Below are 16,754 nucleotides of genomic sequence, written 5' to 3' on the forward strand. Positions count from 1 at the left end.
GGTAAAAGGATTCAACCTTACAAATTTGCCCCACATCGGATGTCAGCTACAAATATTACAAGTACCACGTTCTAATTTTATATACGTGTATGTGCGTGTGTGTGTGTGTAAGCATGCCTATTTGCCTATATGTGCACCACATACAGTTACAGGCCGTTGGGAGCTACCCAAAGTGGGTGCTGGGAACTAAACTCAGGTCCTCTGAAAGATGAGCAAGTGTTTTTAAACACCGAACCATCTATGAAGTCCCTGGATTCTAATACCTTTTACCAGACAGCTATAAATCAGTCTCCAGACCTACTACTTTTTCTCAAAAGTTTGCTAGAATGGCTCACAGAACTCTGGTAAATACTTAGTTTAATAGTTATAAAGGAGAGAAGCACTAATAAAGTCAAATTAAAGAGGTAAATAAGGCGAGGAGGTTGGGATAGAGTTCAGTTTCTATACTCTATACTTCCTCCGTCTAGTAATATGGACACTCTTCAGATCTCAAGAATTCAAAAGTTTATATGGAGTGTGAAACCCACCCATCCCTAACACACACACACACACACACACACACACACACACACACGGGGGGGGGGGGGGGGGTAGGAGAGGGAGAGGTGTCACTGGATGGGATTGAAGTTCCAGCCTTGCAATCATTTGGTCCTTCTGGTAAATGGCCTCATTTGGAGACTGTCTAGGGGTTGTGATTTTTCAGCATAGATGTTGAAAGCAAGCTATATTTTGTTACTTTTGGTTTTTCAGGCTGTGCCTCAACTCTGAGACTCCATTTTACAAGCAGCATTTGAGTAGAAACAAAGACAGAAGGGTGACTCTGTACTTTGCAAACAACACAGTCCATCTGGCATCACTGACAAGGCACAACTGATAAAGTAAAAACACTATAATTTTGTCAAATTAATATCACACACAACTATGTATGTTAAAATTGTATCAAGAAATTCAGCAAGAACTTACTGAACTTCCTAAACGAAGAGGTGTGGCAACCTAATTTGGACCCAGTTAGAGGAGGACACCTTTAATAGTCCTGGGAGTGACAGTTCCATCTGCTTACCTGGAAACTAAAGCACTTGTGAATTTATTGCTATCCAATTAATTCTGACTTGTAGGAAGTTAAGGATGAGGGCTAGTCTAGGTATGCCCATATCCCTTCTAGATTATGTTTTCTTACCTAGTCCATGAAGACTCCTGTGGTTTCTAAATGTTTAGCTTCTGACTTGATAAGCAGCTGAATTACTAAGGTAGTAGGATGATTCAGCTATAACAAACCTAATGTGCTTTGAGAAGACGTTCTCCAAGTACAGTTTCTGTTAAGTTAGGTGCTTGCTATTCCATACCTACCAAACTGGCTTGGTTCGAACAGAGTTTTAAGAACCTGTGTTTCAAATGAACTTTGATTCAGTTTTTGGTACCAACTGATTTGATCTGATTTTGATACCAACTAATTCTCAGTGTTTTAAATACACATACACACTAAGTAAAGTCAAATATTAATAAATTCTCCAGTGAGTCAGTGGTTGAGAATCACTGACTTAGGAGCTTCACTTCCAGTGATTTAACATATGCCAAACCCTCCAAATCAGAGTATCAGAAATTAACAGCTGGTCTTCAGAAGGCTTTGCATGTAAATTTTCTGTGAATGTTTTTGGCTTTACCTGCAATTCTAGACACCGCTGGGCTTGTAGACTATCTCTAACCCAAGAACAAACTGCCTCAAAACTGAATAGAAACCTGTATGCCGCCCTGGGACCTCTCCTTTTCAGTCTCTGATACCTGTAGTACCAGTACAGGAGCAGGAGGATGGCAAGTTCAATGCCAGCCTTAGCTACAGAATGACACCTTTTCTCAAACAAAACAGAATCATAGCTCCAAACAGAAATACTAGAGATAACACAGTAGGAGCTGGAGAGATAGCTCAGCAGTGAAGAGCATTCATTGTTCTACCGAGGACACAGGTTCCATTTCCAGCGTCCACATGATGGCTCACAGCTGTTCATAATGCCAGTCAGGAAGTCCTTCAGCTTCTGTGAGGCACTTCATGTATGCTGTACAAAACACCCACACACATATATTTGCATTTTTTATTTTACATTTTATCTTGTGTGTGTGAATCTTATGTGTTTTACTTGTATGCATGTTTAACATGTGCCTGCATGATGCCTGCAGAAGTCAGAAGAAGTCATCAAATCCCCTAGAACTGGAGTTAAGAAGGGTTTTATGAGCTGCCATGTGGGTGATAGGAAATGAACTCAAATCCTCTGAAAGTGTTTTTAACTGCTGAGCCACGGTGTCTTAGTTAGGGTTTCCATTGTTGCTACAAAACACTGTGACCAAAAAGCAAATTGTGGAGGAGAAGATTTATTTGGCTCCGACGTCCACATTGCTGTCCTCCACGAAAGAAGTCAGCATAGGAACTCAAACAGGACAGGATCGTGGAAGTAAGAGTGATGCAGAGGCCATGGAGGGATGCTGCTTATTGGCTTGCTTCACATGGCTTCCTCAGCCTGCTTTCTTATGGAACACAGGAACACCATCCCAGAGCTGGCACCATGTAGTGGGTTTGGCCTGACATTGCTTATTGTCTAATGTTAATTTCGGTCCCCAGATCTCCTTACACGAGTGTCTGCACATAGCTTCTGGAAACCACTCCAGTTGATTCTGATTGGTAACTAAAAATGCCATCAGCCAATAGCTGGGCTGACAGAGGTTGGTTTTTGGAATTTTGTGGGCTTGGGACTGGGAGAGAGGAGGAAGAGAGACCCACCATGAAGGGAGAGTGTAGAGGAGAAAAGAAACGCCATACCTGAAAAGAGTGCAGGACAGAGAGGCATGCCCACCATGTGAAAAGGCCAGGAGAGTGAGGCCCAGAGCACAGCCCAGTCGGGCAGCCCTCTGGGCCCAGGGCAGCCTACATAGAGTATAGAGTTTAGTAAGTAATAACTCAGAATTATTGGCAGGAGGTAGATTAACCACATGGAGGTTAGACAGTGGCCCAACTATTGTGCTGCTTAAAGCATATCAAATTATAAAGGCTCTGTGTGTGCCTTTCATTCAGGAACATAAACCATTTATGCACGTAGTAAAACCCGACGCTGGAATTTATTATATTATTCCAACAGTACCACCCACCATGGGCTGGGTCCTCCCTCATTGATCACTAATTAAGAAAATGTCTTACAACTGAATCTCAGAGATATTTCTTCAATTGAAGCTCCTTTCTCTCTGATGACTCTAACTTGTGTCAAGTTGATACAAAACTAGACAGTACAACTGACTCCTTATCAACTTAACTATTAACATCACTATTGTGGTTTGAATAGATATGGCTCATGTATTTGAATGGTTGTCCCATAGGGAGTGACATTATTAGAATCTATACCTTGTTGGAGTAGGTGTAGCCTTTTTGGAGGAAGTGTCACTGTGGATGTGAATCTTTGAGGCCTCATATATGCTAAAGCCCTCAGTGTGGCATACAGTCTCTTCTGTGTTTGGATTAAAATAGATAAAAGTCAGCTCCTCTAACACCATATCTGCCCGCTTCCCCCACCCCACCCCCATGGTGATGATGGACTGAACAAACCTCTGAAACTGTAAATCAGCCCCAATTAAATGTTTTCCTTCTAAGAGTTCTCTTGGTCATGGTATCTCTTCATGGTAAACCCTAAATAAAACAATAATATTAAGCGACAACCCTTCCTTTTTCATTCATCCTCAAGATCTCACATTAAAAACATAAATAACTTTTAAAATCCCACAGTCTTTATGAATTCAAATGCATTAAAATTTCAGTCCCTTTAAAATAGCCCATCTCTTTCAAAATACAAAGTCCTTTAAAATTCAGTCTTTCCCCTGAGATTCCACCTCACACCAGTCAGAATAGCTAAGATCAAAAACTCAGTGATAACAGATGCTGGTGAGGATGTGGAAAAAGAGGAACACTCCTCCATTGCTGGTGGGATTGCAAGCTGGTACAACCACTCTGGAAATCAGTCTGGCAGTTCCCTCAGAAAATTGGGCATAGTACTACCTCAGGACCTAGCTATACCACTCTTGGACGTATTCCCAAAAGATGCTCCAACATGTAATAAGGACACATGCTCCACTATGTTCATAGCTGCCTTATTTATAATAGCCAGGAGTTAAAAACAACCCAGATATCCCTCAACAGAGGAATGGATACAGAAAATGTGGTACATTTACACAATGGAGTACTACTCAGCCATTAAAAACAATGACTTCATGAAATTTGACAGTAAATGGATGGAACTAGAAAATATTCTGGGTGAGGTATCACAGTCACAAAAGAACATATTCTGGGTGAGGTATCACAGTCACAAAAGAACACATATGGTATGTACTCACTGATAAGTGGATATTACAGAGCTTATGAACAACTTACAAACCATATGAAGCTCAAGAAGAAGGAAGACCAAAGTGTAGATGCTTCAGTACTACTTAGAAGGAGAGAAAAATAATCATGGGAGGTAGATGGTGGGAGGGACTTGGGAGGAAGAAAGGAGGGAAAGGGGAAAGGGGGGCAGGATCAGGTGTTGGAGGAGACAGGGGAGATGTACTGAGGGTCAGAAAATTGAACAGAGGTGTGTAGCAATGGGGGATGGGGAACTGGGGGTAGCCAACAGAAAGTCCCAGATGTCAATGGGGATGACTTTAGCTGAAATAGCCAACAAAGGGAAGAGAGAACCTGTAGAGACCATATCCAGATGTTAGGCATAGCCCCCAGTTGAGGGATGAGTCCACCCACCCTTCTCAAAATTTTATCCCAGAATTGCTCCAAAGAGTGGAGCAGAGACTGAAAGAAAGGCCATTTAGAGACTCCCCCACCTGAGGATCTATCCCATATGCAGCCACCAAACTCAGTCATTATTATTGATGCCAAGAAGTGCTTGCTGACAGGAACTTGATATAGCTGTCTCCTGAGAAGCTTTGCCAGAGCCTTACTCATACAGATTCGGATGCTTGCAGCCAACCATCAGACTGAGTACAGGGACCTCAATGGAAGACTTAGGGGAAGGACTGAAGGAGCTGAAGAACAACAATATCAGTACCAACCAACCAGACCCCTCAGAGCTCCCAGTAACTAAATCACCAACCAAAGAATATACATGGAGGGACTCATGGCTATAGCTGCATGTGTAGCAGCCTTATCATCATTGGGAAGGGAGGCCCTTGGTCCTGTGAAGGCTTGATGCCCCAGCTTAGGGCAGTGAGGTGGGAGTGGTTGCATATGTGGGGGAGCACCCTCATAGAAGCAGGGGGGAGGAGCATAGGATAGGGGGTTTTTAGAGGGGATACTGGGAAAGGGAATAACATTTGAAATGTAAATAAATAAAATAACCAGTAAAAACTTTAATAAAATAAAATTCAGTCTTTCAATTGTGGACTCCAGTGAAATCAAAAATCAAATGCTTTCTTTTTGTTTGTTTTTATTTGGTTGGTTGGTTGGTTGGTTGGTTTGGTTTGGTTTGTTATCTTTGAAGATAAGGTTTCTCTGTGTAGCCTTGACAGTCCTAAAAACTCTGTAGACCAGGTTAGCCTCAAAGTCACTAAGATCTACCTTCCTCTGCCTCGAGGGTACAGGGATTAAAGACATGAGAAACCACTGCCTGGCCTCAAATTCTCAAGTGAGGGTGACAAGGGCCAGTAATTGCAGTCTTGGGCTGTCCATGTCACAAGGCTCGCAACCTCCTGAAACTTCTACTTCAGGGATCCAATTCTCTCTTTGGCCTTAGTACTCACCTGCATTCACATATACATACCCATACACTGATATGTACAGACATATAATTGAAAATACAATAAGTCTTCTAAGAAAATATATTTCAGAGAAGAATATGACAGTGGCTACTGTCACCTACGGGGTCCCGGCACTGCTATGAGGAGCCTGAGAGATCCACAGAGGCCTCCGGGGGAGACAAGGCTGCAGCAGCTGAGTCTGCAGAGCAAGCAGTGTCTTCAGAACAAAGGAAAAAGGCAGTCTGAGACCGGAACAGTGTGAACAGTTGAGAGAAGCAGAACTAGAGACACAGCAGAGGCCACAGATAGGGGAACTTAGGTGAGGTTAAAAAAAACAGCACGTCATAAGTAGAACCTATCCTCCAACTCTTTTCACCATCAGACTCATCTTGCCCTATCACCTCCTGCTGGTGCTGCTCACCTTGCTTGGGGCAAGGGTGGGATGGGAAATGTGAGCTCTGGCCTGGGCACAGCCCAAGAACTGAAAACAAGATACAAAATGACCATGCATGGGATACCAACAGTAAAGCTTGCACCGAGGGTAGGGTGGTGTACAGCAGCCTAGAGCTCTGAAAGATTCTGCCCCCAGACATGATGCCCAACCCTATGATCACCCTGGCTCTGAGCAACAATAAGATATCCAACCAAGAGAAGAAAGTTCATTTTCTGGATTAAGACTTCCCTGAAGATTTATAGAGTCCATGCTGCCACCAAAGACCATGTTGTCTGTGGTCTTTGCTTCCTCCAGAGTTCATGATCCACATTGCCTGAGGCTGCTTTGAGGTAGAAGCTGCTTTTGCAGTAATATCAGTGACTGCAGATTCATAACTGAGAATGAGGGACATTGAAGGTTTCTGTGACAACCCCCAAATCCCCACCAAAATAAAGAAAAAATAAATAGAAACAGCCCAGACAGTAAGCTATTAAAGACAATCCTTTAAAACTGTGATAAAGATGCTGAAGTGTAGCTCTTCACAGTTGATGGCTTCTGGTGGGGAAGGATTGGGTTTCTGTAAGGTTCTGGCCACTGGGAGTTTGACCATGTTCTAATTGAGTATATGGGCAACACAAATTGGATTTGGTGGGGGTTTTTTTTTTCCTCCTTTCCTTTTTCTAGGGCGGAGGGGGAGAAAGATGGAAGGATGGACCTGGGAGGAATGAGAGGCAAGTGTGCATTGTATGCAATTCCAAAATAATTAATAAAAATATTATGTTGGAGAAAAAGAAAACATTTCTCCTCACAGGAACATAATCTTTCATAAATTACATAATCAAAACACTAATACTAGTATTTCAGTGAACCTATTGTATGAAATTCTCATTGTGCCTTAGATCTTCAGTCCTGTAGAATGATATTTTTAAATCAATAAATTGCACTAATAAATGGTGAAAAATAACTAAAGGTTTAATCTATAACCTCCTTATAAATTGAATGTTTGGTGTCCTATCAAAATATTAAGAAAAACAAAGAACCTTCTCTATGAAAAGGAGACACATTATTTTTAAATTTGTATTACATTTGTGTGTGTAGTCACGTGTGTGTGTGTGTGTGTAGTCACGTGTGTGTGTGTGTGTGTTTGTGTGTGTGTGTGTGTGTGTGTGCTTTTTTTGTGCACATGTGTAAAATATGTATGTATGCTGTAATGGCTATTCCTGGTGTCAACTTGACTATATCTGGAATGAACTACAATCCATAATTGAGGGGGCTCACTTGTGATCCAGATCTTGAGGCAGGAAGACACAAGTTTCTGACCTGGATCTTAGCATAGAGATCTTGAGGCATAGAAAAGCTTAGGCCCGGCCAAGGTAGTACTTGCCTTTAATTCCAGGAGACTAAGGCAAGGAGATCTCAGAGTTCAAGGTCAGTTTGGGACAAAACAAGTCCCAGATCTAGGTGTAGTGGTACACACCTTTAATCTGGACCACACCTTCTGCTGGAGACCTGCATAAGGACTCTTCTTCAAGTGCTGGCATTTACCAGCACATCTGTTGGAATCTACTTCTACAGAAGACAAGCTGAAACAACCAGCCTTATGAGACTGAGCAACTACTAGATTCTTGGACTTCCCATTCACAGCTGACCAATGTTGGGATAGTTGGACTACAGACTGTAAGTCATCACAACAAATTTCCTTACTATATAGAAACATTCCATCTGTTCTGTGACTCTAGAAAACCCTGATACTAATACATATGCCATGGTACTTGTGTGGAGGGCAACTCAAAGGAGTAGAACCACCATGTGTGTTCCAGGAATCAAACTCAGGTCATCAGGCTTGGCAACCACTTCTATTTACGGATTCATCTTCGTAACCAACATATACTATTTAAAGGAATCTTGGAGTCAGCATAGAACACACCAAGGCATCAAATTCTCAGCACAAAGATTTATCCCAGATGGAACAATTGTGGCAGGAGCTAGATCAGACAAAGACAGCAGCAGGTGTCTCTGCAGGAATGGTTTTTAAGCAGAAGAGGGAAGTTGGTGCTATGGTATATTGGTAAGTCGTGATTGGACATATAAGTCAGAGTAGCCAATAATTAATTTTGATGGCTGAACTTTGATGGTGAGCCTCAAGGATGAGTTAGCCACAAGGAAGTGGCCAAATAAGACCTGGGTGTCTAGTTTTAGGAATATAATCTAACAGTTCAGCATGAGAGAAGGAAAGAGAAAATTTAAGACCTACCAGTGACATGTTTGCCACGCTCAGGCCTGTTAGAGAGTCCTTTACTATTCTAAAGGACTTTTAAAAAGGACTAAAATTTCAGATTTGATTACAGGGGCTTTCTCGAGAAACCTCCCAGAATACAAGGAACAAATAATTTTATTGATTTGGAAAAAAAATCACAGCAGCCAAGATTGTTCTCAGCCTGTAAAGGAAGGACTCAGTGAGACACTTCTGCCATGTACTATGCTACAAAACTTAAGGACATGGCCAGGCACAGTGGCACTCAGGAAGCAGAGGCAGGCCAACCAGGGCTGCACAGCCAGACCTTGACTCAAAGTAGGCAGGAACACTGGAGAAATAGCTCAGCAGTTACTATTATGGGGTATTCACCAGAGTAGAATGTAAATGAGGACTTTTCCACCCACACCCAGTTCCCAGAGGCTTATTTATTTATGAATAAATGCATAGACAATAAGCTAGACAGGTTCACTGACTAATTCTCAACTTATTATCTTATTGATTTTAACCTGATTTCAGCCACTTGGCTATTTCCTTCTCAGTTTCATATGTCAGATCTCCTCAGAGTCCCGATGGTGAATCTTCCACCTCTGACTATCTTCCAGAGTTCCAGTTTCTCTACCAGAACTCCCATCTACTTCTTCCTGCCTTTTGCTAATAGGCCATTAGATTTTTATTACAGGCAATGCTCCCACACAGTACACAAGAGATTATCCCTATCCAAGACTGCTAGGATACGGGTTTAGGCCAATAGAAAGTATTTTCCAGCTGGCCACTCTTCTGGGTGTTTGGGATCCTAGTGTAGTCCTGAGCCTTTCTCAGTGTGAGATTTTTAAGCACAAAAACCATGTCCTGGATTGACATTCTTCAGTTAACAAGAACAGTTAGTCAGAAGTAGAAGTACTGAATTCAAAAAGCAAGGCTATTTTGATCCCCCTTCTAAGAAGGACCAAAGTATCTGCACTGTGGTCTTCCTTCTTCTTGAGCTTCATGTGGCCTGTGAATTGTATCTTGGATATTCTGAATTTCTGGGCTAATATCCACTTATCAGTGAGTGCATACCATGTGTGCTCTTTTGTGGTTGGGTTACCTCAGGATATTTTCTAGTTCCATCCATTTGCCTAAGAGCTTCATTAATTCATCATGTTTAATAGCTGAGTAGTATTCCATTGTGTAAATGTACCACATTTTTTGTATCCATTCCTCTGTTGAAGGACATCTGGGTTCTTTTCAGCTTCTGGCTGTTATAAATAAGGCTACTATGAACATAGTGGAGCATGTGTCCTTATTACATACATGTTGGAGCATCTTCTGAGTATATGCCCAGGAGTGGTAGAAGGAGGATCAAAATGCCCAAGGGAGGAGATACAGAGACAAAATTTGGAGCAGAAACTGAAGGAAAGGACATTCAGTTACTGTCCCACCTGGGGATCCATTCCATATACAGTTACCAAACTCAGACACTTGTGTGGATGCCATTAAGTGCTTGCTGACAGGAGCCTGATACAGCTGCCTCCTGAGAAGCTCTGCCAGTGCCTAATAAATACAAAAGTAGAGGCTCACAGCCATCCATTGGATGGCCTAAGCACAGGGTCCCCAATGAAGGAGATAGAGAAAGTATCCAAGGAGCTGATACTATGCAGCCCCATAGGAGGAACAACAATATGAACCAACCAGTACCCCCAGAGCTCCCAGGGACTAAATCACCAACCAAAAAAACACAAGGAGGGATTCAAGGCTTCAGCTGCATATGTAGCAGAGGATGGCCTTGTGGGACATCAATGAGAGGAGAGGTCCTTGGCCTTGTGAAGGCTCGATGCCCCAGTATAGGGGAATGCCAGGACAAAGAAGTGGAAGTGGGTGGGTTAGTGAGCAGGTGGGGGAATGTAATGGGGGGATTCAGAGGAGAAATGAGGAAAAGGAATAAAATTTGAAATGTAAGTAAAGAAAATATCTAATAAAAAATGGAAAAAAGAGGAAAAAAGAATTCAAAAAACAAGGTTAGTCCATTTAAAGACTTTCCCATAAATTTAGTCTTTGATGGATTAGGCCTTTGTTTTAGTTTTGGCAGGTGCTGCTGTCTACATAGTGGTATTTTCCTAAACAGAAGGATATTGTCTCTGAAAACAGAATGGTTGTTATTGGGCAAACAAGGTTTCTCTGTTCACCAGAAAAGCAGATCTCCTAAATCAGGTTCCTATCTCTCAGAAACCACTCTTAATTTTCCAGGAACTCCCTTCACCTTCCCTCAAAAGTCAACTACCTCAGGCAAGGATACCAGTCTGTCATGTATTAGCTCAGAACCCCACCCTGCCAGGTGTCATAAAAATTCTTGCTTTTACACCATTTTGCTCCTTTCTGCCCACTCCTCTGGGGCCTTGGCAGTTTGATTCCTAGTACATCTTTCTGATTACCAAGTAGTGTCTCTGTACCATCACTCATACCAAACTGATGCTTCCAGCAGTGTATTTTCAAAGTATTTTGGTTTATAACTTTCTTTGTTCTGTTACCATAAAAATTCTGTGATGCAATCACTATACTGGAACATGAAATTTGGGCTAGCCCAAATGAGTGCTCCTAGCCCATTGTCTCTTACATGTGGTATTTGAGTAAACTATCTCTATTCCCTTTAAGGCAAGAGCTTTATTTTTGTGTGGACAATTCTTTATTAAAATCTTTAATTCAGGAGTTGACAAGATGCCCCAATGGTTATAAGCACCTACAACTCTTAGAAAGGGCCTGGGTTTGGACCCAAGCACCCACATCAGGCAGCTCACAACACTTGAACTCCAGTTCCACAAGTTCTGACATCCTCTTTTGGCCTCCACAAGCCAAAAAGACAGGGACATCTTAGGGTCATGACAAGGAAAGAAGCCCTCTTCCAGAAATCTGACTTAATCCTCTTGGCAGAAGAGAAGTGAGAATTAAAGCACAATTAACTGTGTTACTGAGTATTCTCTAGAAAGCAGTATGTATATTATATAAAGAGAATTTACCAGACATGATACAGGTTGAATAGTCAACAATAACTGCCTTTTACATTAGAGGTTGAGGATGTAGTAACTACTCAGTCCATCAGGATGAATGTATCACAATCACAATTGCAATCTAGCACTGAAGGCCTGGAAGATTCTGAAAAACTATTAAAAGCTGTGTTCCATTTGCAGAGAATGGCAGTAGCAGAAGCATTAGCAACAATAGAATAGTTGAACTCACTAATAGGACAGATGAACTTGCCACAAATATACAAAGGCAAGAAGGCAGAAAGCAAAAATCCTTCCCACCTTCTGATATCTGCACTTGCCTTGATTTCCACTACAGCTAATACAATCAAGAAAATCTCTCACAGATATTTCCAAAGGCTTGACTCTTAAGGTGATTCCATATCCAGTCAAGTAGACAACTAAAATTAATTATCAGAAGATTCCCTGCCTTTGCCAACTTGATACCCAATTATATTTCCTTATATCATGTTTAATTTCAAGTGAAAATAACAAGGTCATAATCCTGCCTAACTTGATGTAACTCAGCCACTTCCATTAATCTACCCCAACCTCCTCTAGAATAGGTGGCAAAATCCCTGGAGGAATGCTTAGTCTTTTCATGTCTCATAATTTAAATGTGGACATAGAAACTTGCAGTTGTTGGGGTTCAGGAATCACCACACAAACCACTCAGACACTAATCTCAGTTAAGCAGGACTGATTTATTGAACACACACACCAAGACTTATAGAGCAAGGCCTGTAGCTCAAACTCAGGAGCAGAAAGCTATGACCATAAACACTGTTCAGGATCAATTTATATAGAGGAAAAATCATAATGAGCTCATAAGCAGATGCTGTAGGGTGGTTGGCATTTTTTTCAATTTCTTTAGTAGTTTAGATGTAACAGTTCAAGCTGACCTCTATCTTGCTTAGTCCTGAGAAAAAGCTATTGCTGGGGAGTTTCCAATGATAATAATAATAATAACAACAGTAAGCCTCAGAACATAACAGTGTATATGGTCAGCTTAACCCTGCTCTGAGTTAAATTATTTTCCTGTCAATGACTCACAGATATGGATCAAAGTGGCTACAGCTATGCTGGGGCAGGCCTGAACACAGTACTTAACTACAGAGGCTATCTTTAATGATGCCATATTGCATGATAAGAAATCAGAAAGTGTGGATACTTTGTTCCTTCTTAGAATGGAGAACAAAATACCCATGGAAGGAGTTACAGAGACAAAGTTTGGAGCTAAGACGAAAGGATGGACCATCCAGAGACTACCCCACCTGGGGATCCATCCCATAATCAGCACCAAACCCAGACACTATTGCATATGTCAGCAAGATTTTGCTGAAAGGACCCTGACATAGCTCTGTCTTGTGAGTCTATGCCAATGCCTGGCAAATACAGAAGTGGATGTTCATAGTCATCTATTGGATGGAACACAGGGCCCCTAATGAAGGAGCTAGAGAAAGTACCCAAGGAGCTAAAGGGGTCTGCAACCCTATAGGTGGAACAACAATATGAACAAACCAGTACCCCCAGAGCTGTGTCTCTAGTTGCATATGTAACAGAGGATGGCCTAATCGGCCATCAATGGGAGGAGAGGCCCTTGGTATTGTGAAGATCATATGCCCCAGAACAGGGGAATGCCAGAGCCAGAAAGCAGGAGTGGGTGGGTGGGGGAGCAGGGCGGGGGAAGGTTATAGGGGGCTTTGGTGATAGCATTTAAAATGTAAATGAAGAAAATGTCTAATAAAAAAATCTGCTTAAGCTTTGTGTTGTATAGATGAACATTCTTAACAAATTAGAGCAAAAATACATATAGCATTTCAGTCCTCATGTAAAGTGTCATGTGCCTTCCTACATGTCAACCTTATGAAGATGATAAAGACCTTTAAGAAGAAAATGAATAAATCCCTTAAAGAAATGCAGAAAAATACAAACTGGTAAAGGGAATGAATAAAACTGTTCAAGACATGAAAATGAAAATAGAAGCAATAAAGACAGCAGAAATGGAGGGAATTCTGAATACAAAAAAAAAATTAGGTTGGAGAACAGAGACTACAGACTCAAGCAACACCAACAGAATACAAGAAATGGAAGAAAGAATCTCAGGCATAGAAGATATGATAGAAAAACATTGACACATCAGTTAAAGAAAATGTTAGCCAGGCGGTAGTGGCACACGTCTTTAATCCCAGCACTTGGGAGGCAGAGGCAGGCAGATTTCTGAGTTTGAGGCCAGCCTGGTCTACAGAGTGAGTTCCAGGACAGCCAGGGCTACACAGAGAAACCCTGTCTCAAAATACAAAAACAAAAACAAAATGTTAAATATAAAATGTTCCTGAAATAAAACATCCAAAATAATCCAGGATACTATGTAAACAACAAACCAAAGAATAACGGTAATTAAAAAAAGAAGACTCCCAGCTCAAAGACCCACAAAATATTTTCAACAAAATCACAGAAGAAAATTTCCCTAGAAAGAAATGCCTATAAACATACAAGAAGCTTACAGAACACCAAATAGATTGGACCAGAAGAGAAAATTCCTGACACTTAATAGTCAAAGCACTAAATTTACAGAACAAAAAAAAAAAGAATATTAAAAGCTGCAAAAGAAAAAAGCCAACTAGCATTTATAGGCAGACCTATTAGAACTATACCCAACTTTTCAACATAGACTCTAAATGTCAGAGAGCCGGGGAAGATGACTTGCAGACTCTAAGAGACAACAGATTATCAGCCCAGACTACTATACCTAGCAAGACTTTTTTTTCCTTAATTATAATACCCACCACTTTGTATTGGTTTTTTTTATTAGATATTTTCTTTTTTTTTTTGATTTTTAATATTTTTATTACATATTTTCCTCAATTACATTTCCAATGCTATCCCAAAAGTCCCCCATAGCGCCCCCCACTTCCCTACCCACCCATTCCCATTCTTTTGGCCCTGGCATTCCCCTATATTGGGGCATATAAAGTTTGCAAGTCCAATGGGCCTCTCTTTCCATTGATGGCCGACTAGGCCATCTTTCGATACATATGCAGCTAGAGACAAGAGCTCCGGGGTTCTGGTTAGTACATCATGTTGTTCCAACAATAGGGTTGCAGATCCCTTTAGCTCCTTGGGTACTTTCTCTAGCTTCTCCATTGGGAGCCCTGTGATACATCCAATAGCTGACTGTGAACATCCACTCCTGCGTTTGCTAGGCCCCGGCATCGTCTCACAAGAGACAGCTATATTTGGGTCCTTTCAGCAAAATCTTGCTAGTGTATGCAATGGTGTCAGCGTTTAGAAGCTGATTATGGGATGGATCCCTGGATACGGCAGTCTCTAAATGGTCCATCCTTTCATCACAGCTACGAACTTTGTCTCTGTAACTCCTTCCCTGGGTGTTTTGTTCCCAATTCTAAGAAGGTGCACAGTGTCCACACTTTGGTCTTCATTCTTCTTGAGTTTCATGCGTTTATCAAATTGTATCTTATATCTTGGGTATCCTAAGTTTTGGGCTAATATCCACTTATCAGTGAATACATATTGTGTGAGTTCTTTTGTGATTGTGTCACTTCACTCAAGATGATGCCCTCCAGGTCCATCCCTTTGGCTAGATATTTCATAAATTCATTCTTTTTAATAGCTGAGTAGTACTCCATTGTGTAAATGTACCATAATTTCTGTATCCATTCCTCTGTTGAGGGACATCTGGGTTCTTTCCAGCTTCTGGCTATTATAAATAGGGCTGCTATGAACATAGTGGAGCATGTGTCCTTTTTACCGGTTGGGACATCTTCTGGATATATGCCCAGGAGAGGTATTGCTGGATCCTCTGGTAGTACTATATCCAATTTTCTGAGGAACCGCCAGACTGATTTCCAGAGTGGTTGTATAAGCTTGCAATCCCACCAACAATGGAGGAGTGTTCCTCTTTCTCCACATCCTCGCCAGCATCTGCTGTCACCTGAATTTTTGATCTTAGCCATTCTGACTGGTGTGAGGTGGAATCTCAGGGTTGTTTTGATTTGCATTTCCCTGATGATTAAGGATGTTGAACATTTTTTCAGGTGTTTCTCTGCCATTCGGTATTCCTCAGGTGAGAATTCTTTGTTCAGTTCTGAGCCCCATTTTTTAATGGGGTTATTTGACTTTCTGGAGTCCACCTTCTTGAGTTCTTTATATATATTGGATATTAGTCCCTTATCTGATTTAGGATAGGTGAAGATCCTTTCCCAATCTGTTGGTGGTTTTTTTGTCTTATTGATGGTGTCTTTAGCCTTGCAGAAGCTTTGTAGTTTCATGAGGTCCCACTTGTCAATTCTCGATCTTACAGCACAAGCCATTACTGTTCTATTCAGGAATTTTTCCCCTGTGCCCATATCTTCAAGGCTTTTCCCCACTTTCTCCTCTATAAGTTTCAGTGTCTCTGGTTTTATGTGAAGTTCCTTGATCCACTTAGACTTGACCTTAGTACAAGGAGATAGGAATGGATCGATTCACATTCTTCTACATGTTAACAACCAGTTGTGCCAGCACCATTTGTTGAAAATGCTGTCTTTCTTCCACTGGATGTTTTTAGCTCCCTTGTCGAAGATCAAGTGACCGTAGGTGTGTGGGTTCATTTCTGGGTCTTCAATTCTATTCCATTGGTCTATTTGTCTGTCACTATACCAGTACCATTCGGTTTTTATCACAATTGCTCTGTAGTAGAGCTTTAGGTCCGGCATGGTGATTCCACCAGAGGTTCTTTTATCCTTGAGAAGAGTTTTTGCTATCCTAGGTTTTTTGTTATTCCAGATGAATTTGCAGATTGCACTTTCTAATTCGTTGAAGAATTGAGTTGGAATTTTGATGGGGATTGCATTGAATCTGTAGATTGCTTTTGGCAAGATAGCCATTTTTACAATGTTGATCCTGCCAATCCATGAGCATGGGAGATCTTTCCATCTTCTGAGATCTTCTATAATTTCTTTCTTCAGAGACTTGAAGTTTTTATTATACAGATCTTTCACTTCCTTAGTTAGAGTCACACCAAGATATTTTATATTATTTGTGACTATTGAGAAGGGTGTTGTTTCCCTAATTTCTTTCTCAGCCTGTTTATTCTTTGTGTAGAGAAAGGCCATTGATTTGTTTGAGTTAATTTTATATCCAGCTACTTCACCGAAGCTGTTTATCAGGCTTAGGAGTTCTCTGGTGGAATTTTTAGGGTCACTTATATATACTATCATATCATCTGCAAAGAGTGATATTTTGACTTCATGTTTTCCAATTTGTATCCCTTTGATCTCCTTTTGTTGTCGAATTGCTCTGG

General features: G+C 41.2%; 2 protein-coding genes across 3 annotated transcripts in view; one reads left to right on the forward strand and one right to left on the reverse strand.

The window, feature by feature from the left end:
- The window catches only part of Asb3 (ankyrin repeat and SOCS box containing 3), a 200,381-nt gene that overhangs the window by 150,435 nt on the left and 33,192 nt on the right, over positions 1-16,754 (reverse strand). The window lies entirely within an intron of this gene.
- Erlec1 (endoplasmic reticulum lectin 1) overlaps positions 1-16,754 on the forward strand; it is a 64,519-nt gene that overhangs the window by 28,683 nt on the left and 19,082 nt on the right. The window contains exon 14 of one of the 2 annotated variants that reach the window (XM_029483047.2): positions 751-3,632. The exons of the other annotated variant lie outside the window; for it this stretch is intronic. Coding sequence (XP_029338907.1) covers positions 751-768 — 18 coding nt within the window. The 3' untranslated portion in view covers positions 769-3,632. Of the gene's footprint in view, positions 1-750; positions 3,633-16,754 lie in introns of those variants that run through there. 2 annotated transcript variants of the gene reach the window in all.

This window comes from Mus caroli, unplaced genomic scaffold, assembly GCF_978045245.1.
Source record: "Mus caroli unplaced genomic scaffold, Mus_caroli_1 scaffold_13, whole genome shotgun sequence".
NCBI classification, from domain to species: Eukaryota; Metazoa; Chordata; class Mammalia; order Rodentia; family Muridae; genus Mus; species Mus caroli.